This window comes from Triplophysa rosa, linkage group LG2 (genome assembly GCF_024868665.1).
Source record: "Triplophysa rosa linkage group LG2, Trosa_1v2, whole genome shotgun sequence".
NCBI classification, from domain to species: Eukaryota; Metazoa; Chordata; class Actinopteri; order Cypriniformes; family Nemacheilidae; genus Triplophysa; species Triplophysa rosa.
In genome coordinates this window covers 21009297-21033585 of record NC_079891.1, presented here as the reverse complement: position 1 = coordinate 21033585, position 24289 = coordinate 21009297, and the positions used below count along the sequence as shown (strand labels likewise).

At 43.3% G+C, this 24289-nt stretch overlaps 1 protein-coding gene across 2 annotated transcripts in view; it reads left to right on the top strand.

The window, feature by feature from the left end:
* lamc3 (laminin, gamma 3) overlaps positions 1 to 24289 on the top strand; it is a 106819-nt gene that overhangs the window by 31837 nt on the left and 50693 nt on the right. Inside the window, exons 7-10 of one of the 2 annotated variants that reach the window (XM_057355075.1) lie at positions 18290 to 18407; positions 20362 to 20460; positions 20837 to 20973; positions 22684 to 22800. In XM_057355075.1, coding sequence (XP_057211058.1) covers positions 18290 to 18407; positions 20362 to 20460; positions 20837 to 20973; positions 22684 to 22800 — 471 coding nt within the window. The remainder of the gene's footprint in view (positions 1 to 18289; positions 18408 to 20361; positions 20461 to 20836; positions 20974 to 22683; positions 22801 to 24289) is intronic. The other variant, XM_057355084.1, reaches the window with a different exon arrangement.

The window sequence follows — 24289 nt, the reverse complement described above, 5'->3', positions numbered from 1 at the left end:
GAAGGCAGGCATAGGGGGTTTCTCTGTATGTTTGGAACATGCTAACATCATCTGGCACCAGTTGCAAATGGCAAAAAGGAGAAGACCTGCATGTGGTTTTTCTAGATCTTGCCAATGCCTTTGGATCTGTGCCACATGAGCTGCTGTGGACAGCCTTTGACTTCTTCCACGTTCCAGATCAGGTAACAAAGCTGATTAAGGCATATTTTCAGGATTTCCAATTTTGTATTACCACACAGGATAGTACCGCCGCGTGGCAACTGCTGGAGGTTGGCATAATGGCAGGTTGCACAATTTCACCACTGGCTTTCACAATGGCAATGGAAATAATAATCCGGGCATCGCATTGGGTGGTTGGAGGAGAGCGTTTGAAAAATGGGTTGCGCCTACCTCCAATCAGGGCATACATGGATGACATGACAACCATCATAACAACCAAAGCATGTACAAAGCAGCTGCTGGATAAGCTCCAGGAGAACATTAGTTGGGCACAAATGGAGGTCAAACCAAGCAAATCCCGCAGCATTTCTATTGTCAAGGGCAGGCTTACCAATGACAGGTTCTGTATAAAGGGTGAGCCCATACCAATGGTCATGGAAAAGCCCATCAAAAGCCTTGGATGGTGGTACACCGCAGACCTTAAAGATGCCGAACAGGTGGAACAACTCAGGCAAGAGACAGCCAGTGGACTCAAGAAAATCAATAATACATCTCTTCCTGGGAAGCTGAAACTCTGGTGCTTCCAATTTGGCTTGTTGCCACGCCTGATGTAGCCAATTTTAATTTATGAGCTCACGGTGTCTCACGCCAATAACCTGTAGAGATTGGTGAGTACACAAGTGAGGAAATGGCTTGGGCTACCAAAATGCCTTAGCAACATAAGGCTGTATGGGAATGGAGCTCTCTCTCTTCCCATTTCAAGCCTCGTGGAGGAATATAATTGCACCAAAACAAGGCTAGAGATGACGCTCAAAGAATCCTGTGATCCCTGTATAAGAGATGCTGCTCCAACAGTAGCGACAGGAAGGAAATGGAACCCAAAAACAGCGGTGGGAGATGCAAAGGCAGCCCTCAGACATAAGGACATTGTGGGACAAGTGCAACATGGCCGAGGGGGACTTGGTTTGGCATCAACCACACCCACGTGGCGAAAAGCGACACCAAAGGAACAGCGTCACCTGGTAGTGGAGGAGGTTCGGCGTCAAGAGGAAGCAAGTAGATGCGCCAGAGCGGTCTCTCAAGCCCAGCAAGGCCGTTGGATGAGGTGGGAAGGCATTGAACGGCGCAAAATCACTTTGAGTGAGCTGTGGAGTATGGAAACAAACAGGCTAAGTTTTATCATAAGAGCTACATATGATGTGCTGCCCTCACCAACAAATCTGCATGTTTGGTATGGACAGGATCCAGCCTGCCACCTATGTGCAGCTCCAGCAAACCTAAAACATATTCTTGTGGGTTGTAAGAGCTTGACACAAGGGAGATACACATGGCACCACAATCAAGTACTAAAGTGCTTGGCTGCAGCAGTAGAGACCAAGAGAGTGGCAGCAAATGCCATCCCCCAAAACGCCAAGGCTAACTCGCTAAAAAGGCAACCCTTTATTCGGGAGGGGCAGAAACCTCAGGCCAAGCCCTTAACCCCAGATTCAGGTCTGCTGAGTATAGCCAGGGATTGGGAAATGCGAGTTGATTTAAACCACAGACTTACTTTCCCCTTAGAAATCGCAGCGACCAACCTGCGGCCGGACGTGGTTCTGTGGTCCAGCTCCAGTAGAACAGTCCTCATAGTTGAGTTGACTGTACCTTGGGAAGAGGCCATTAACGAAGCATTTGAAAGAAAGAATCTCCGGTATGCCAACTTGGCAGCGGAGGCTGAAGATCGGGTTCCCGGTGGAAGTGGGCTGCAGGGGCTTTGTTTCCAATTCCACTACAAGGCTGCTTAAGAAAGTGGGGATCAAAGGACATGCCCAACGGATGGTAGTCAAAGAACTTGCCACTGTCGCTGAGAGAAGCAGCCACTGGCTGTGGTTGAAACAGAAGGACACAATATGGGCTGCCAAGTGACCACGTAATAAAATGGTGTTGTGTGTTGTATTGTTATGCCATACGGGACCGGGGGCACTGAGCTTGCATTAACGGAGCCAGTGGGGCTATAACAGCCTTAGCCAACGGGTTGGCGCATATGGTTGCATTGAAATTTTTGGTAATATATTGTAATGTTATGCCATACGGGACCGGGGGCACTGAGCTTGCATTAACGGAACCAGTGGGGCTATAACAGCCTTGGTGGCCTAATGGTTAGAGAGTCGGACTCGTGACCAGAAGGTTGCCGGTTCGATTCTCAGGGCCGGCGGGTAACGACTGTGGTGCCTTTGAGCTGCAGTGATAGCTGCCCACTGCTTCTGCCAGATGACCTTGTAACAATGCGACACACACCCAGGTCTGATCAACCTGCGGTGGGCCTCCCTTGGCTGGAGGTGCATTATCAGCAGCACCTCACCAAAAGGCATCTTTCACTCAGGATAGTATGATGAAATTGGGACACACAACTCATGAGATGTCTGTCTGATAATGGCAAGGAAAGGTAAGTATGCTATGTAGTTCTAGGATCATTTATGCCCATTAATTTCCTCTATTCATATTCTTGACTGCTCCCCCCTGCATAAGGCGTGGGAAATGTCCTATTGGGCAATTCAACTGTGCTGAAATAGTGGGATTATAACAACTAGTCCTATTAAGCGAATCTGAATGGTGCTAGAGATATGCTCAAAAGAGCTCAATTATTTGAAGTTATTCATCAGAAGAAAATTGATATCACTTTGTTACAAGAAACACATAGTGATTTTAGTAATGCTGCTGATTGGGCAGTAGAATGGAATGGGTTTGCTGCCTTAAGTAATGTGTATGTGTTCTTGGGTGGTGACTTTAATTGTACGGAGTCCAATTTAGACAGAAGTCATATTGAACCTCATTTACCTTCACATCAACATCTTGTTCAACTATTAAAAACACAGGATTTAAATGATATTTGGAGACAGCTTAATGGAGAATATAACAATATACATGCACTCATGTTCGTGATAATGTGATCTCATTGGCAAGATTGGACAGGATTTATGTTTTAAGCATCATAACAGTATTTTTAAGAGTTGTTTTATTACTCCATCATGCCTTTTAGATCATAGTATGGTGCAGTGCTCTGTCTTTCTAAATTCTGTTAAGCCAGGGAGCGCTTATTGGCATTTAAATACCAGTTTATTAGGTGACAAATGGTTTTAAGAAAGTTTAAAATGTTTCTGGGATGTATTTAAAACTACAAAGGAGTCTTTTAGAACATTGCAACAATGGTGTGATTTTGGCAAAGTTCAGATAAAACTATTTTGTCAACAATACTATCAGAATGTCACTAGACCAGAGGTGGGCAAACTACGGCCCGCAGGCCACATCCGGCCACCCAAACAATTTCATCCGGCCTGCTAGGCGTTTTTTTTAAATGTATTTAATAACATTGCGCTTCAGTTGGGATTTTGGTGAAAATTACTAATTTGATGTAATACAACAAAATCCATTAGAGTCTGCAATGCAGCATACTTGATTAAAAATGAAAAGAGAGAGAGACATGCGCTAGCTAGATGGACGGGTTTATACACTGCATTCGCGTCTCGTGTCTTGAAGCGCCACGCGCTGAGGCGGCACGAGTGTTGTGAGCTTTGGTTTACTATAGCATGACATGGAAATTTCTGTTATCAAAAGCGTGTCTCGAGACACTTGCATCCTGAGCGCTGAGAAAGAGATACGACTGTGACATATGGTTCTGCTGTTCTGCAATCGGTCACAGAAATGCTCTTAGAAAGACTACTTTTACTTTCACTGTTTCGCGAGTTTACCGGCACAGATAACAGTGATGTTGATAGGGAAATAATGATAGAGCGTGGTTATAAGGTTATACGTATTTGGCGTGCTGTCCGGGAAGCGGGCTCCGAGCTCGCCAGATCTATCCGAGCCCGAAACACTCTACACCTTGGTCAGGGTGAGTGCGCCGAGCTCGGAACCGGTTTGAGCCCAGAGCACACCCCCTGGGGATAATGAGTTAGGGAGAGGAGCCGGGGTGGAGGAGGGATGCTTAATCTTAAGAGATAGAGCAGGTAAGATGGTTTCCCTATTTATAAGCGAGCTCGCTAGGGCTGATTGTGTAGATGCGGTGATTGCTGATAGTAGACCAGCCGTGCTGATTATATGCTCCGGCTCCTCCCGAACTTTGTTAATTAAACATCATTTCACGAGTTTACCTGCGCAGATAACAGTGATGTTGATAGGGAAATAATGATAGAGCGTGGTTATAAGGTTATGCGTATTTGGCGTGCTGTCCGGGAAGCGGGCTCCGAGCTCGCCAGATCTATCCGAGCCCGAAACACTCTACACCTTGGTCAGGGTGAGTGCGCCGAGCTCGGAACCGGTTTGAGCCCAGAGCACACCCCCTGGGGATAATGAGTTAGGGAGAGGAGCCGGGGTGGAGGAGGGATGCTTAATCTTAAGAGATAGAGCAGGTAAGATGGTTTCCCTATTTATAAGCGAGCTCGCTAGGGCTGATTGTGTAGATGCGGTGATTGCTGATAGTAGACCAGCCGTGCTGATTATATGCTCCGGCTCCTCCCGAACTTTGTTAATTAAACATCATTTCACGAGTTTACCTGCGCAGATAACAGTGATGTTGATAGGGAAATAATGATAGAGCGTGGTTATAAGGTTATGCGTATTTGGCGTGCTGTCCGGGAAGCGGGCTCCGAGCTCGCCAGATCTATCCGAGCCCGAAACACTACACACCTTGGTCAGGGTGAGTGCGCCGAGCTCGGAACCGGTTTGAGCCCAGAGCACACCCCCATAAAGCAAGATTGGGACAGCCGCCGGAGTACGCATACCCCCCAACGCGATGCTAAATGCTGCGGAGGCGTGGACTGCGTTTGGGTAAGACGAGAGGATGAGGGCTCCTTAGGAGATGAGGTTGTGATGAGACAAGAATGGGGTAGGGGTTCCTCGGAGGATGGTTGAGACTGATATGCAGTGAGGGTGCCTGCTGGAGTGATGAGAAGTTGGAATCCGTGAGCGGCTGGGAGTAGTGCACGTAGAGGTTGTAAATATGGGGATTTCAGAAACCATAAATGAACATGGCTTCGTGGGTGTCCCTGGGGTTAAGCCTGATACTGGAAGGAGGCGACTGAAGGAGGGAGCCAGCTGTAATAGTGTGGAGGCTCCTGCTGGGGTGAACGCTGCTTTGATGCTTGCTTCCGTAGAAGTTGTAGGCGGCAGAATGCGAGACGGAAGCACTGGCCTCTGCGGAGGCGATCGCTGCTGCGACGCTGGCTTCGACGCCTTAGATGGAAGCACTGGCCTCTGCGGAGGCGATCGCTGCTGCGACGCTGGCTTCGGCGCTTGAGATGGAAGCACGGGCCTCTGCGGAGGCGATCGCTGCGGCGACACTGGCTTCAGCGCTTGAGATGGAAGCACGGGCCTCTGCGGAGGCGATCGCTGCGGCGACACTGGCTTCAGCGCTTGAGATGGAAGCACGGGCCTCTGCGGAGGCGATCGCTGCGGCGACACTGGCTTCAGCGCTTGAGATGGAAGCACGGGCCTCTGCGGAGGCGATCGCTGCGGCGACACTGGCTTCTGCGCTTAGATGGAAGCTCGGGCTTCTTGGATGCTTCTTGTCGCGGCGCTTGCTTTCATGCTTGAAATGGAAAAGCTGGCCTCGGCTGAGGCTGTGGCAATGTTGGCTTCTATGCTTGAAATGGAAGTGCTGGTCTCTGCCCGGGTAGTCGCTGCGGCGATGCTGGCTTCCCACGCTTGGGATGGAAGTGCTGGCCTCTGCTGAGACAGTTGCTTGCCGTGATGCTGGTGTTTACGCTTGAGATGGAAGTGCTGACCTCTGCTGAGGCAGTCGCTGCGGCTATGCTGGTTTCTACATTGAGAAGAAGTGCTGGCCTCTGCTGATGTGGCTTTGAAGATGCTGATTGCTATTGTTGTGATGAAAGCGCAGGCCTCTGCCGAGGCGGGCGCTGCTGCGCTGTTGGCTTCTGCTGTAGAGTCTGCTGCGGCAGAGCCCGAGACGTGGGCGCTGGCCCCTGCGGGCGCGGTCTGAAGCAACGGGTCTTGAATGAAATCCCTGGTGATTGCTGAGGCGGTTGCTGTGGTGGTGAGGTCTCCCGCTAGGGAGATGAAGGCCGAAGTGGTGGAGGTTCGAGCCCGTGCAGGTGAAGGATGGATTCTTTAGATGATTCGGGAAATGAGGGTTCGATGGGCTTCCCTGATGATGGAGCGATCTGACCTGATGTAGCTCTTGAAAGCTTCCGATGTCCAGCGCCCTAGTGCTTGAATTTGAGACTGCGAGAGGCTTTTTTGGGCGGCTGTGGTTGCTGCGCCTATGCGGAAGGAGTGGCCGGAAAAGTGGTCTGCGGGGATGCCGGACAGGAGCAGGACGGCTTTGAGGTGCTTTTGGAACCAGAAGCGTGTAGCTGGGCGGTTGGATTCGTCGACGAAGAGAGGATCCAATGTGGTTTTGGTTTGGGATTTCCTGAAGTGAAGGTAGGCTAGGAGGGTCTGATAAGGTTGAATTGGTGACTGGAGGTTGAATATGTAGATGAAATGTCCTCTCCTGGTTTGGTCCGTCTTGCTTTGTTTAATTGAGAATGACATCGTCTCTGAATCGAGTACTGACAGGTCCGATACCGTTGGATGGATTAGCGGGTTAAAGATGGATGTGGTAGAAATTTCCGAACATCTTAGAAAGCCGAAGAATGCTAGGATAAACATGGTGTCGAGTGTGCGATCGACGTGCTTGGAATGATATCCTTTACGGAGGGTAGAAATGCATCTGGTCAGTATATCCAGGGTTATAGGTTGCCTGGCGTCTGGGCGAGCGGGCTGGGTTCTTTGAATGCCCTTGATGAGCATAGAAGTTTGGGAGCTGGCTATGGCTGCAGATGGAGAGTTGAATATGAGCTTGTGGAAGAACTGGACTCCACTCATGTAACCTTTAATTGAGCTGGCTTGGAGGTTCTTTGAAGAGTTTAGGAAGGAGATGTAGGAGGTGATGGTGAGGACAGAAAAATCGGGAAAGGGAATGTTGAACGCCTGGTGAAAAGACTTGAAGCTTTTCCATGCAGTGAGATAAGATTGGAGGGTCCTAAGGGAGACGGCTTGGGTGATGGAGTTTAGAGAGGCATCGAGGAGGGTTTTTAGGGGGTGGTTTACCGGAATATCAGCTCCGAATAGGGAGGTACCGGTGTTGGCAAGGGATCTGCTTCGGGCGCCAGCAGCCTGAACTTCTGGAAGGCAAAACGAGAAAGGGCGTCAGCAATCTGATTTTTTGATCCAGGAATGTGTTTGGCAGTTAGAATGAACTGGTCACAGGCTGAGATCCAGATGAGGCGTCTGAGGAACGGCATTAAGGCAGGGGAGTGGGAGCGGCCTTTGTTAATACAATGAACAGTTGCCTCGTTATCACAATGTACGATTATACTGGAAGCCGACCACTCTTTCCCCCATAGGGATGCTGCGACGACCAGTGGATACAGCTCGAAAAGTGCTGAAGATGCTAAAGCCTGCGTAATCTCTAAGAGCTGGGGAGGCCAAGTGGATGCAAACCAACGGCCTTGGTAAAAGCCTCCGAAACCGATGGAAGGGGCAGCGTCTGTGAACAGGTGAATATCGGCGGGGGAGGAGGCCATGTCACTGTAGAAAAATGACAAGCCGTTCCATTGTCTGAGGAATTTTATCCATAAGCTCAGCTCGTCAAGGCAGGGGCTGGATATGGATAACGTGTCCTCTAGAGCGTGTGCGGAGGACGCGAGAGAAAGGAGGTGTGAAACGAACGGTCGGCCTTGCGGGATTATCCTCATCGCAAAATTCAGATGGCCGAGAACAGACAGGAGCTCGCGTTTGGAGCAGCGGGGATTAGCTAATAGGGCGGAAGCGATCACGATCGTTCTGTCGATTTTCTCTTTTGGCAGAGAAGCCTGGAATTTAAGCGAGTCTAATTTAATTCCGAGAAATTCGATGGACGTGCTCGGTCCTGAAGTTTTGTCTGGGGCGAGGGGAACGCCGAGATTTTCGAAAACCTGCTGGACTTTTGCTAGATGCGCCGCCGGAAACGAATCGGGAGATGAGATGATTAAAAAATCGTCTAGTAGGTGGATGAGGTAGGGAATTGCATAATTGTTAGAGAGAATCCAGCAAATTGCCTCTGACAACATGTCGAAAATTTTTGGGCTGCTTCTGCAGCCGAAAGTGAGACGGACAGAAAAGTAAAATTTATTGCGCCATCGGATGCCGAAAAGGTGCCAGAAGTCTGGGTGGATGGGCATGACTTTAAATGCGGATGTGATGTCGACTTTGGCTAGCCAAGCGCCACGACCGGCGTGTTTAATTAAAGTGATGGCTTGATCGATGTTATGATAGTGCAGAGAAAATTCCTCGATCGGAATGAGGCTGTTGATGCTTGGAAAGGCAGAGCCGTGCGGTGACGAGAGATCGAATACGAGGCGCTTTTTGCCCGAGAATTTACGTGTCGCTACGCCAATGGGGCTGATGCGAAACGCGGTAAAAGGTAGAAGGGGCCGATAATGAATTTAGCATCGATCTCCTTTTTTATGAGGAGATCGACTGACTCAGGTTCGGCGAGCGCAGACTGGAGGTTGGGGCATATTAAGCTGTGTGATGGAAGACTGATAACGCCGGGGTCGAAGCCATTCGCGAGACCGGTCAGGAGATAATCAGTGAACTGGGTGTCGGGGTGCGAAGATAACTCAAAAGACAAACAAGAAACGTTCACAGGAGTCGAGAGGTAATTTTTATGTTTTTTATTTGGAGCTTGTGACACTGGGCAAACAATTTGAGCGTGTGCGCCGCTGCAGGAAGTGCACACATGCAGGAAGCGACATCTCTGTCTAGAGCATCTGCCTATGTTAAAGTTCCTGCAAGCCTCGAAATTGCTGGGTTGCCCAGAGGTTTGGTATGCTGGGCGATTTGGCAGGCACGGTACAAAGGAGGTGGATTTGGGAGGTGAGGCTGAGCGTGGGGGAAGAGAGGGAGTGACTAGGGGGCATTCGATTGTGGTATGCGCTACTGAGCGGCATACCGCGCAAGAAATATTGCGGACATCCAGGAAAACCCTGTTATGTAGCTCAGTAGGGGCACTGGTTCCACTGAGCTACGCGAATGGCGCATTTGGCTGAGAAAAGTTTGTGATACGTATAAAAGTGTGTGTGGGGCGGGGAATGGGTAATAATGCACCGGAGCTCCGGGTGCTAGTGAGCTTAAGTCGCCTGGGCGGCTAGCCTACTGCTAGAGGGACGAGTTGCTGGAAACTCTCGACTGGGGGGGTCCCTAGCATCCGGGAAATCCGTGGCGTTACCCGAGCTTGCGGATGGCCTGCTGTTCCGACTTGCCGACGGGCGGCCGCGACGAGCCGCGGAGGTGGATTGCCCGGGCCGGGAATAAGGAGAACCACGAGCCGTGCCCATCTTGTCAGTGGTTTTTTGCGGAATGGACTTCGGAAAGGTGGCATCCGCCTGGAAGGAGGCGTAGAGGCCGTAAAGCTCCGCCTTGGTCATCCGCCTGTTGAAATGGATGTCCGCGTTGGATAGAGCCAGTCGTAGGCTCTGGACGGTCCATTTCTGGAAAGCGGGGATCGTGTTGCGTGTTGAGGTGTAAGAAGAAGCCGGAGAAGGGGTTGGTCTTTCTGGGCCTGGTGATGGTGTGCAAACTCTGGCTTTTGCTTTGCGAGGTGCGGAGCTGGCGGCCACGCGATGAAGCCGGGGAATCGCTTCCTGAATCCGAACCTGAGCTGGAATGGTGGGAAGCGCTCGGCGGCGCTGAAGAGATGCGGTTAGCAGACAAATCTTCGTTGGCGGGGGTCTCGGACATAGCTTCGAACTAATGTCGATGCTTAATCTTAAGAGATAGAGCAGGTAAGATGGTTTCCCTATTTATAAGCGAGCTCGCTAGGGCTGATTGTGTAGATGCGGTGATTGCTGATAGTAGACCAGCCGTGCTGATTATATGCTCCGGCTCCTCCCGAACATTGTTAATTAAACATCATTTATAAGTCCGATTTAGCTAAATGGCGGAGTGACACAGACTGTGAAATGGCCCCTTGGGATTATTTGCACACCCCTGAATTAGAGGAATATTTGAAAAAAAAAAAATTAAAAAATTGTATACTGTAAATTATTGTAGCTAATAATGTGTCTTATGGGTGCAAATGTTTTGCCATTTTTTTCTATATAAAAGTGTTTATAAAACACAGGGTAGAAGGAATTACATGTCCATACACAACAGTAGTTATCAAATTTCAGTTTGGAATAAATAAAAAAAGATTTAATTTAGTGTGCGAATAATATGCGGCCCTTAACATGGATTCGAACATTTGATGTGGCCCTCGAGGTATAAAGTTTGCCCACCCCTGCACTAGACAGATAACCCTGACTCTAAATGAGACTTATATTTTAAAACGGCAAGAATTGGTTCACTTGCCAGGAAATCAAAGTGGTGTGGAGTCTCTTTTAAAAGACAAGACTCAACTAGCTGACGTATTAGGGGTTAAAACACAGGGTGCTCTGGTCAGGTCACGTTTTTGAAGTATAAATGAAATGGATGTACCGTCAAAGTTTATTTCTCAGTCTGGAAGAAAAAGTAGACAAAATAAAGTAATTCATGCCTTACGTTCCGAATCTGGAATGTTATTGACTGACCGCATGGATATCTGCAAGAGAGCAGTTACCTTTTATGAATCTCTTTATAAAAATGAACTGGGTTCTGAATATAGGGAAGATAGTAATTTTCTTTTTGATAATCTTCCTCAAGTGTCAAAGGAAGCAAATCTAAAAATGTCAGGTGCCTTGTCTCAAGAAAATGGAGGTGGCAGACGAGAACACAACAGAGGACCCATTTGCAGACAGGGGGTAAGGGGTTAACAAGGACTTTAAATCAACAATACAAAACATGAAACAAAAACCGATGGGGTAACAAAACAGCTAGGGTAGGAACGGGAACATAAACATCGACTCACTACCTTAAACTGGACTAGACAGGATACAACATTGGACATAATTACAAATACCTAAACTGAACTAGACTAGACTAGACTAGACTAACGTGGCAAACACAAGACAAGGCGGGCGACAAAGACCACAGCACACACTCCAAATACTGACAATGATCCAGCACAAGACAGAAGACACAGGGGCATTAAATAAGGGGACAAATCAAGAGGGAACAGCTGTGGGGGATGAAATCACTACAAGCAATAACGAGGTAACGAGAGGGCGGGAACAGAGACAAGATCAGAGAGACCATATGGAAGGCCAACAGGGCCAGAATGCCTCTCTCCACATCAAACAAGAGGTTCTGTCATGATTCTGCCACTAGATCAAGAAAAGCAAGACAAGATGGGGCAGAACCATGACACCTTGACTATGGGGGAATTGGAACAATTGAATTATTAGTATCATTTTTGATAGTTGTAATGAGACTTTTTCTATGGAGACGTTTATATTGGGGTTTAAATATGTGAGGAAAAATAATTCTTTGTCAACTTCTGAACTTTGTTCTAGGTCAAGCAAAATAGGCCATTTATACAAGGCAAGCAGAAAAAAGAAAATAGAGCCAAATGTGTGTCAGAACGTTGTAGCTTTGTTTTCTAATTTGGTAAAATCAAGAGTATCGGTTGGTTTCATTATTATAAGTCTACTGACCATTTTGTTACATTTGAACATATTTGGTGTTACAATGAGACTTTCAGCTCTGTTTATGAGGGTGAATTATTATTATTTTTTTTTTTCATTCTCTTTATTGCATTGTAGGAGTTTATTGTGAATAGGAGATTGTTTTATAATAAAGGTCTTGTTAAAATTCTCTCTCTCTCTCTCTCTCTCTCTCTCTCTGCATGCTGGGAGCGAGTGGCACGTGTTTTGATTGGCGAGTTTTGGGGGAGCATGACGGCCCCGGGCATGCGGGCCTTAAGCTCCATCATGCGGTGAAAGTGGCGTCCGCGGTGAACGTAGAGGATTGCTGTTTGGCCATGGGGGAAGTCGTGGGCCATGAGTGTATTTTATCTGCTGCCAGAATGAACAACGCCAAGGTTATTTTTTTTTAAAAACTGTTGAAAAAGCAAAAGAGTTGGTTGAACATGGAATCATAGTCGATGGTTTATTCACTCCAGTTCTTCCATTATCAATGCCATCTAAGAAAGTGACGCTTTCTAATGTCCCTCCATTTGTCAGTGATGAAATGTTAACGCAATCTCTGTCTCGTTATGGCAGATTAATCTCTCCGATTAAGAAAATTCCTATTGGATCAGTTTCTCCCTTGCTAAAACATGTCGTTTAATTTAGGCGTTTTGTTTATATCGTCGCTGTCGGGCGGAAACCTCCTATGTCCAAATTTGGTCAATTTCATATTTTTTCACAAATCGATGCTATTGGTCAGTCCCCATGTGGGTCTGTTATTTTTAGAAATTATTAACCAATCTAAAATGTTGAAAATAGCTTGAGAGCAAATCTCTTAACTCCATTGGACACTTCAACTGTCTGAGAAGTCTCGTAACTCCACCTCTTCTTCACTCCGCGGGAGCTTCTCGGCATTACGTCTCCTGATTGAAAGTTTTTTAGACAATAACGAGTGAAAATAGTTAGGTTAGATAGATTTGAGTAGGCTTGTTTTGTTAAAAATCGATAGCTGTAATGCTTCGGTGCAGAAGGAAGCCCGTGAGCCACGAAGGTAAATTTGCGAGCAGATTTGGCTAATTTCCGCCTATTAGACAGCCTAGTCAGCTCATCGTTTTTTGTATTACATCACTTATAGTTCTTAAACCTTTAAAATAGAGTTTAGGAAGATGTATGTAACCACAGTCGTTAGCTTTGGTTAACTATTGAAGCCTTTTCTCTTGTCAAGAGGCTCAACGCGACCGCCGACTTTATTTGCGTGCAGATTAATTTCCGCCTATATTAGACAGCCTGTTTAACGTTTTATTTTGGTATTGCATCACTCATAGCTCTAACGTTTAAAATAGAGTTTAGGAAGATGTATGTAACCACAATCATTAGCTTTCATTAGCTTTTAAAGCCTCGTCTCTTGTCAAAAGGCTCAACGCGACCGCAGACTTTGATGAACACTGCTGGCAGCAGCGACGTCTGTGTCCGTACCATTCTTATCAATGACAGCGTAATCTCGTATCTCCCTGCTCCCAAGTTATAAACCTTGTATCTCCGATTAAACGTGGTTTTGGGGAAATGTTGTGTTAATGTTGGTACACAACAGTATATGATAGCAATATAAGGTATAATACGAACTTTAACGATACAATGTTTAATAACTCAAAAAATATGCAGTTTTTTTAACTTCCTGAAAAATTATGGTTTTGGAGATACAAGGATTCCGCCCGACAGCGACGATATGATTGTTAAGGATGACGCCGAATTGGATCTCGCGCTTAAATTTCGTATCGACGACTTTGACTACACTATTTTTGCCACAACTGGTAAAGTGTTTTGGCTGTGGTAATGTTGGTCATTTCATTTGTGAGTGTCCTAAGAAAGAGCCAGGTACAAAAAGCACAAATGATCCACCAGTAGCAGATCGGCCTTTGTTAGACCGGGCTGCGCCGGAGGCGGTTGCGGGTGATCAACCAACGGAAGTCCGGGTTGAACCGGAGGCAAGCGTGGGAGATCGGCCTTTGGTAAACCGGGTACAGTCTGAGGCGATTGCGGCGGAACAACCCACAGTAGTCGCAACAGACACCGAACCGACTGAATGTACGATCGTTTCCAACAAGCAAAATGATGATTCCAGTGAAACCGCTTCTACTTTTGTGGATTTGGAAGCCACGACTACAGATGACAGAGATCTAACCAGCGCCTTCGAGTTTTCTCGACGCGAGGGAGACAATATTAGTACACTTTCTGTTATAGCAAATGTTTGTGAAGATGATGGCATTGATATGGAGTTAGAACAGGCAGTGTTTAAAGTGCCTTTCAAATGGAAGAAAAAAGATGATGGTTTTGATTCTAAAACCGCAAAAAAGGCTGATATTGTTAGTAGTGATCAGGAGGACATGGAGAGTTACAGTGATCAAACTCCTCCAGTGTGTGTTTCTCTCGCAGTTTGAATGTATTGGTCGTAACGTTAGTTATGAAGCAGATGATATTAAGTGTTTTCTCAAGTCAACAAAAAACAAAAGAGGTGTGCGAGTAAATGAATACTTTCCCGATCTAAAACAATTTGTTGAGAGGACAAAATGTCTGATGGCTGAGGGTTGCTTTATGAACAAGGAAGTCTATAGATTAAGGAAATTAGTGAGTAACGTTAGACTTGGCCCTGAATTAAGCAATGATAGTGGAGAGAAGAGCTAAAGTTTTTGAATTCTTTGGTTTGTTTTTTATCTTTCTTTTTATGGGTGAAGTCTCTGTTGCATCAGTGAATGTGAATGGTGCAAGGGACATAAGAAAAAGAGCCGTGCTGTATGAAGTGTTTAGACAGAAAAGGCTGGATGTTATTTTTCTTCAAGAAACACACAGTGGCGAAAAGAATTCCACAGATTGGGCTAGGGAATGGGATGGGTTTTCTGTTTTAAGTCACAACACCTCACTCAGTGGAGGTGTTGCGGTTTTATTCTCAAAGAATTTTAGTCCTATCTCTTATGATGTTGGCTTTTAAAGGTCAGAGCTTTATTTGAAAATTGTGTTTTTGTTTTTATTTGTGTGTATGCTCCGACTTCAGCAGTTCAAAGAATGCTTTAAAGACACACTTAGTTCAACATTACAAAAATGCTGCAGTGAAGAGTTTTTATTTTTGGGTGGGGATTTTAACTGTACAGAGCAGTGTATTGACAGAAATCACATTGAACCGTCCCGCAAGAAACTTCCTCAAGTCATTAAAACACATGAGCTGGGTGATATATGGAGACAGCTTAATGACATTCAGAGACAGTACACTTGGGTTAGGGATGCACCGAATATAAAAAAAATGCAAGTTTGGTGTTCCGCCGGATATGTGAAGTGGCCGAATAAATTTTACCGAACATGACTCGTGATACGATCAAGCAGCAACCAGCGGAGAGAGAGAGAGAGAGAGAGAGAGAGAGAGAGAGAGAGAGAGAGTTGGTTTCTGGTTGAAATGGTTGTCAGTCAGCATCAGTCAGAAGAGAGTTGGTTTCTGGTTGAAATGGTTGTCAGTCAGCATCAGTCAGGATTGCTTGCATTGGATGTTTTTTTTTTCTCAAATCATTTTGCAATGTAGCCTATAATAATCCAACAGTTTTAGTTTATTCGTATTTTTAGCTTATAGGCCTAATGTGGAATGACACTTTTTAATGAACTGTTTTGTTGTAGGGGTACAGAGTAACTTACATTACATTATTTTAGCAGTCAGTTATAGGCCTAATTAATATAGGCTATTCACAGGCTCAATTTTTTGTTTGAATTTACTTTGTTTTGCTCAATTTTATATTAAGTTGTATTGTATTTTATTGAAAAGCAAGACAAATTATAAAAAGCACATTTTGACTATTCAGTTTGTGCAATAGTGAAATAAATAGATAAGTTAATAAATAGAAGAAATGCAAAAAACCATGTTCGGTGTTCCGTATTATTCGGCCTTTGGCCAAGTGTTTCACATCATGTTCGGTTTCGGCCAAGAATTTTCGTTTCGGTGCATACCTAGTTTCTATAAAAACCTGTACAGCAGCGAGAGTGTTACAGAACCGGACACTAACAATGTCTTTTTCCAAGACTTGCCTCAGGTTTCTAGGGAAGTCAATGCAAAACTCAGTAGAGCCTTGAGCATAGATGAGTTAAATGAGGCACTTAAAGGTATGGAGTCAGGAAAAGCTCCTGGGATTGATGGTCTTCCAGTAGACTTCTACAAGTCATTCTTGACTGAGTTAGGGGAAGACCTACTCTCGGTGCTCGATGAAAGCCTAGCCGAAGGGCGGCTGCCATTGAGCTGCCGAAGAGCTGTTCTAACTCTCCTCCCGAAAAAAGGAGACCTGACAGACATTAAAAACTGGCGTCCAGTGTCCCTTCTCTGTACCGACTATAAGCTGCTTTCCAAGGTGTTAGCAAGCAGGCTGGCAGAAGTAATGAAGCAGGTTATCCGCCCGGATCAAAGCTACTGCATACCTGGCAGGTCTATTTTTGATAACGTCTCTATATTACGAGATGTGTTAGATGTCTCTAGGTTGTTCAATTTAGACTGTGCATTCATCTCTTTAGATCAGGAAAAAGCCTTTGATCGAGTTGAGCATAACAATCTATGGAAATGTCTGGCAGCCTTTGGTTTTTGCCAAAAATTTGTGAAACAGATCATGGTTCTGTACAGTGAGGTTAAGAGTATATTGAAGTGAACGGTGGATTATGCAATCCTTTTATGGTTGGCTGGGGGATAAGACAAGGGTGCTCCCTATCAGGCATGCTGTGTTCTCTAGCCATAGAGCCTCTATTGCAAAAAACAAGACTAAATTTAAATGGTTTACACATCCCTGAGGTTAAATGTAATGTTCACTTATCTGCTTATGCTGATGATGATGTGATATTTGTCACTAATCAGGAAGACATTGAGACATTGCTGAAATTACTTATTGATTTTAATGTATTATCATCTGCCAAAGTTAACTGGAATAAAAGTGAAGCCTTGATGTGTGGTAAATGGACTGGTAAAAAACTAAGGCTTCCGGGTGGACTTCTTTTGATAGAAGGAGGTTTTAAATACCTGGGAGTTTATTTAGGAGATGAGACTACTGTACAGAAAAACTGGGACGGTATTGTTGACAAAGTGAAAGGTCGGTTGGCCAAATGGAAATGGCTGGCCCCAAATTTGTCCTATAAGGGGCGAACTTTAATTATCAACAATCTGGTTGCTTCGTCCCTTTGGCATAAACTGGCCCGCATAGATCCTCATTCGAAACTGCTAACAGAAATCCAGGCCATTTTAGTGGATTTTTTCTGGGACAAGTTACATTGGATTACTCAAAGTATTTTGTTTTTGCCAAAAGAGGAAGGTAGGCATGGACTGATGAACTTGCAAAGCAGAACAGCAGCTTTTCGTTTGCAGTATATCCAGAGGTTACTTATGGGGTCAACTGACTCTAACTGGAGAACTGTTGCGTGTGTCATTTTACGAAGTCTGGGAGGTCTACAGATGGACAGATCTCTCTTCCTCCTAGACCCCCTCAAATTGAACACATCTGGAATGCCAGTTTTTTATCGTAACCTTTTTAAAGTTTGGAATCTTTTTAATTTCCAAAGGGCGCAGTGTGTCGACTCTCTTCGCTGTCTTTTAAAAGAACCTATCATACACGGAGCCCGTTTGGACATTTCAGCTATTGACTATACGCTTCCTGGTTTAAATAGAATACTTTGCAGTGCAAAGACCACCACCCTGGGCCTGTTGCTGGATGTGACTGGACCTAACTTTTCAAACACTGAGCAGGTTTCTTCTCATCTGAAGATTACTTCTCCCCGTATAATTGCTCAGCTGATGGCGAAATAGCAATCTACTCTCACAGCTGAGGAGAGACAATTATTAACTGACTATTTTTCAGGGATAAGGACTCCTGCCAGCGAAGACCCTTTTCCAACCTTATTGTTGACTCCAAAGCTTGATGAATGTGTTGGTTTGTTTTTTAAAACTGTGAAATCTTTGTGCTGTGATTTTACTTTATCTACTGGGAAATCACTATATAAAGTTTGTGTGTTTGCTTTTAATAAGAAGGTTTTAGAAAACAAGGTGGATACACCATGGCGTTCGTTTTTTAATTTGGACGAAGATGTTAAACCAGAATGGAAGGTCTTGTATAAGCCACCGTTAACTAAGAGAGTAGGGGATATGCAGTGGAAGGTTCTACATGGAGCAATCGCTGTTAACGCTTTTATTTCGGTTTTAAACTTTACTGTTGGTCAAGCTAAACTAGCTGTGTACACTAGTAGAAGAAACAAAATTCAGCAAAAACCTGGACAAGACGTCAGTGTGTTGTTCTCAGCCTGTCTGAAATCCAAAGTTTTGATTGATTTCAATTTCTATAAATCTACGGATGATCTTACTTTGTTTGAGCTGAAATGGTGCAGAAAAGGTGCTTTGTGTTCTGTGTAATTTATCTCTCGTAATTTGTATATATGTACATTTATTTATTTGTAATTTTTATTATACTTTGTATTTATTTTCTTCTATTGATTCATTTTTGGTTTCTCTCTCTCTCTCTCTCTCTCTCTCTCTCTCTCTCTCTCTCTCTCTCTCTCAGGTTCTGTGAGTTTGCAGTGTGATTCAGAGGGAGTATGTTTGTGCTGGCCAGGTGTGTCTGGTGTGAAATGTGACATATGCAAGTCTGGTTTCCATTCTCTGGGCCCTGGTGGATGCAGGTAATAAGGCCGGGAGCAAGTTACTGTCCCAAAAATTTGTAGGGTGGGAAGAACATCATACTTAGACCTTGCATGCAGATATTCATATAAATATCTTACACGTAGCACATCACGTATAATATGTGCTGAGCAGAATTAGGTCAATAAACATTAATTAAGAAGTACAAAAATAACATTCTGGAAACTATTTGTGGGACACAGACTCATGCTATTATAATGCCTTGCAGTATAAGTTCAGCGAAGAAAAGAAACAGTCTGCTTATTTACAGTAGCGGGTCTGAATTTTAAGTCAAAAAGGTCTCCTAATATCTGTAAAACTCTATCACACTAAAGCTCAAGATCAGAACAGGACAGTAAAACTATTTAAATCAAAGCAAATTGGGACACAAATGAAATATTACATTATATATCAAGTTAAGATGTATATTTATATATATATATATATATATATTAGGGCTGTCAACGTTAACGCTTTAACGCATGCGATTAATTTTTTCAAATTAACGCGTGAGAAAATATTTATCGCAATTAACGCAGCATCCGTTTGTTTTGACATCCTTTGTCCAGCGTTACATTATGTTATCACGCTCTTATTCGTGTACAGGCTTTTAAACCACTTAAGCGCGATTTTAAACAGTTGCTTTGACGCGTTCAATGAAGATAGACAGCTTCTAAACTGTGGGACGCGGCAAAACGCAACGCGAGGTCCAGTCTGGTGTAAACAGTCATGGGCTGAAGGCTGCGTCAGACAGCGCATCCGTGTTAAGTTCTCTTTCGTGCTTGAATGGATAAAACCACACAAGATTATGTCAGAAAGCCCGTTTTGTCTAGCATTTTCTTAAGCACAGACTTCAAAGTGTAAAATAAAATCTTAAATGAATGCAAAGAGTTGTGAAAATGGGAGTGCGGTGACGGTCAGATCTGCGTACTAAGACAGCTCTTAAAGGGGCCGCGTTCTTAAACGTGCTGCTGTGACTCCTGTCACTAACGTTAATCAAAGAACAAAATAAAATAAGAAATCAATGTGATTTTATAGCTTTAATGAGAATTCTTCTGCATTTAATTTATAATTTAGCATTAAAGACTGTAAAGTGTCCTTCAATTTCTGTATATTTCCTACATGAGCTCTCAATTATACTGTTGAATGGCTATAATTAATGTTAAAATAATCAATTTAATAGAGACATCAGTTACAGTGCTAATATCAAAATGTTAGCTTTCATAAAATGACGCTGTTAAAGAAATATGTTGTTTCTACATCAATTTGAAGATTAAATGTGAAATTATTAAAATGTAAAAGTATATTTTAAAATATTATTGTTATGTGCGATTAATCGTGATTAATCACAGAAAAAATGTGTGATTAATCCGATTAATTTTTTTAATCGATTGACAGCACTAATATATATATATATATATTAAGTTATCTGACATTATCAAGATGAATTTGTTCTGACACAGTTTTACAGTTTTGTTCTGACATTACCATTTTTTAAACTACTGTATAGCAAATAAATGCAAAAAGTTTTGCAGAATGCAATCTTCATTACTGCTGCTTACTCTTCTATTTTTTATTATTTCCTTATTATATTTTACATTATATGCATACAGTAACCATCGACGCATGTAACTCTGTAATGCAGACGAAAACACAAGAGACAGACAAAACGTCAAACAAAAATTTTATACATCAATTCGTTCTCCCGTGGCCTGTGTTTTTGGGTGTAAATTAGTTGGTCCAGTGGAGCGAAACATGAACGAAAAGAGATGGGGAGAGAGAGTGAGAGAGGTATAACTCTTGTCAGGTAAGAGAATTACGCATTTTAAGGCCATGTAGCAGATCACCGACAGATAAAACATTTACACCTGACAGAGCAGCTCCCGTCCTAGAGCAGTTGTGAGCAACAGGCTCTCTCATGTTTTATGGATGTTTGTAAATGTGTGTTTCAAACAGGTTGTGTGAATGTGATGAAAGGGGCAGTGTGGGAGTGTGTTCAGCTGAAGATGGACGCTGCCACTGCAAGACTAATGTGGAAGGACAGTCATGCAACAGGTGATCTATAGCATATCCTCTCTCTCTCTCTCGCTCTCTCTCGCTCTCGCTCTCTCTCTCTCTCTCTCTCTCTCTCTCTCTCTATCTCTCTCTCTCTCTCTCTCTCTCTCTCTCTCTCTCTATCTATCTATCTCTCTCTCATTTCTCATTGAACCATTTGCCCTATTGATAGACTAAATGTTGCTAATCTCACACAGACTAACTCGAGTTATCATAAATCAATGGAGAAACTCTCATTTCCACTCCCCTCCGCAAACAACTCGATAAAAAAGAGAGCATTCTCTCAATGTTCACATAAATAATTTTGATAGATTAGAGAAAAGCAGACCACTCTACAGTATCAGTGTGCTTTGTTTTTTGTTTTTGTGTATTATAGGTGCAAACCAGACTCCTTCAACCTTCAGCTGGAGAACCCAGGGGGCTGTAAGAAATGCTTTTGCTTTGGCCACTCCATCGCCTGCTCTTCCTCCAATCAGCACACGGCTGTCAAGATTACTTCAGACTTTCTAGAAGGTAATTCATAAAACATACGTTGGTTTGGCAATGTTTGCCACTGTAAAACCACTTTTCTTTTTTAATTTTTACTCATTGTAAACACTTTGCAGAACTTTCAAGTTAATAGATATGCACAAAACAGGAATGAGAATGTATTGGGGTACACAGCCCCGCCCATCCCCTGCCTGCGGATATGGTTTCCAAACATTTCTGCATTCACCAGTTTCATCAGTTTAGTCAGCAAATTCACATGTATTGTGCTGCCCACGGGAAAGCTTATGCAGTGACATTATTTACTACACTTGTAACAGACAATTGCGCTTATCAACCACATGGGGGAGCCATGAGCAAAAGTTCAATAGTGTGGCTGTAAAGCACACAATGGCTTCAGAATTACCATTTTAAGTATACATGTTAGGGCTGGGCGATATTGACCAAAATTCATATCTCTGTATTTTTTTATGAAAGGCGATATCCAATATGTATATCGATATTTTCTACAAAGTGGAATAAATGTTTACTAGCAAGTCAAAGCCTCATGTGAGATGTCACAATCACCTTTATTAAAATGGCTTGTGAAAAGAAATTCAATGACAGGGTTTTTTTCCCTATTTGAAAACATACACAGGGTTTTTCCTGGCTCAAAATGAGGTGGAGGTGGTGCCATCCTGATCTTGTACACATACGTAGACCTACCGTACCTTTAAGTGGCTTAACCAAAGTGACTTTGTGTTTGACATATTAAAAGTTCTAACAAAATTTGATAAAAATGACAATTATTAAGTTATATAAAACATTACTTTTATTCAACCAAACAGAAATGTGTTTTTTTAATCAAATAAAGCATTGTTATCATTTTCAACTAACTTTTCAGCCCACAATAGCCAACTGAATTACCCAGTCTTTCAAAATGAGCAAAGCTCATTCACATCTTTCATTCTCTGTGGTTCACTTTAAATTATTCAATTATCTCTTATATTCGCTAGTGACTAAAAAGTTCAATAGTTTAAATGAATCGGTTCAAATGATTCATTCGTGTGCGAGTCGTTCTAAACGCAATCTGCGTTCATACTGGCGAACTCGCAGTGTACAGTATACGCTGATTCAACGATCCAATTGCGCAGCTAAAGACATTACAATGATGTACATCATGTTAATTTAATAAATTTCAAGAAATGAAACGTACTTGGATGCAAAACAAACAGCCGTGAAACACAAGCTGGCTCTTGTTCTGCATCTCTTTTTAGCGCCTCAGTGTGCTGATAACGAAACAGCGCCTCCACTGTGGCGTAATGTCGCAACTGCAGTTACAAATGCCTGTTAAATGCACGCAGCATTTCTTGTGAAGACTCGCAACATAATTTCATAATTTTCTGAGAGCCTGAGGCGGCCGCCTCCAATTTCTCTATGCAGGAAAAACCCTAATACATGTTTGTAAAATTTGAATTTACAAACTAAACCAAACATGAGGGGCTTTGACTACATGCCTAATTTTACTCATAAACAAAAAAAAATGGTAATATTAAAACCCATTAGAAAGTCCACGGGAAACCTGTTGCTAATTTTCAGGTTGGCCTACATAGTGACATATCTGTTCAACTGCTCTACTGTAAAGGCTATTTTTATTGTCAGGATTAGAATTAAAATATCTTTTATGTGACCTTATATATTTTACAGATGCTTTAAATGTTCTGCAGTGAATATATTTTGATGGTGTTTTTTGTTAAGATCCAGATGGTTGGAGGGGTGTATTAACCGGAGGGCAAGAACACTCCCTGATCTGGAAGGAGGGAGAAGTTTATTTGTTGCCTGAGAGAGAGGAGAATGGCTTCTATAAAGCCCCTGGTAGGAAAGCATTCCTTAACTGATTTGATGCCATTTTCCCAGATAATTTGAATTACCTCGGTATACAATCGTCTGTTTAGGTCTTTTAAGGATATCCTTTGTCTACTAAACTATACTTTTCATTAGTTTGACTGTGTGTGACAGTTTAACACCATCAGTACTCGCAATTGAAGCATTGCACTTTATAAAGCACATACCTTTTGCAAACTTTACAATGACTTTTTGGTGCAGAAAGCTTTGAAGGTCAAATACAAGCATGTTGTAAAATGTCACCATTGTTGCAGCAGGTAGCAACAACCTTTTTTTATTATTCTGTTACATGTCTGTGCAAAATTTCAGCCGAAGTTTAATTGAATTAAATTGTGTTCCCTACGTGTCTAACAATGTGTGTTAAATATAAAGTATATTTCTTTAATATTTCATGCTATTTATTGAGTTACTTGTGCAATTTCGTCTAAAAGTCTTCAGAAAATGTCATCTGACTTCCAGTGAAGGTCCATAAGGAACACTGATGCTACCTATAGTTTATCATTTTGAAGGAACAGTTTACCGAAAAATTCTGTCAGATTCTCAATATGCGTTCTTCAGCTATCTTGATTCTTCGTGTTCTTGCACTACATCATCAATAACAATCAAAGTCCAGTTCCAATACTCAAGAACACAGGAACAGATGATGCCCGGATGTGTTCTTGATATCAAGGAATCATTGAATGCAGACTTGCGTGTACCGAACCCGCTTGAAGTCCCATGAGTCATTGCGACGTGTCCATCTGAGTTTGTTCCTCCGAACCGCAAGACCGGTCTTCGCAAGAACAAGTCAGTTCTTTGCGTTCTTGGAATTTCAGAAACAGCCTGTGTCTTCATTTACTTACCCTCGAGTTGCTCCAAATCTGTATACATTTCCTTGTTCTGATGAACACAGAGAAAGATATTTGGAAGAATGCTTGTAACCACACAGTTCTTGGCCACCACTGACTACCATTGTAGGAAAAATGACAATGGTAGTCAAAAGTGCCCCAGAAATGTTTGCCTTCCTACATTCTTCAAAATATCTTATTTTGTGTTCAACAAAGGAATTTACAAAGCAATTAGGTCAATGGTGGCCAAGAACTGTTTGGTTACGAGCATTCTTCCAAATATCTTTCTCTGTGTTCATCAGAACGAAGACATTTATACAGATTTGGAACAACTTGATGGTGAGTAAATGATGACAGAATTTTCATTTCATTTTTGGGAGAACTGTTCCTTTAAAATGACAAACTCCCAGATCAGTGCCCTGTCCAGTGATCAAAGGAGCCAATTCATACACACCCATAATTGTGTTGCTCTGTCTGATCTTTTCACAACTGTTTATGGCTGACATTTAAATGAACAAGAAAGGGATGCCGTTTATCGCTTGTTAAGAATGAATATGTTTGGCCATACATGGTAATCCACAAAGGAACCTCTGATGTTAAAGCGGTGAGACAAGGCAGCCCAGAGGCTATAT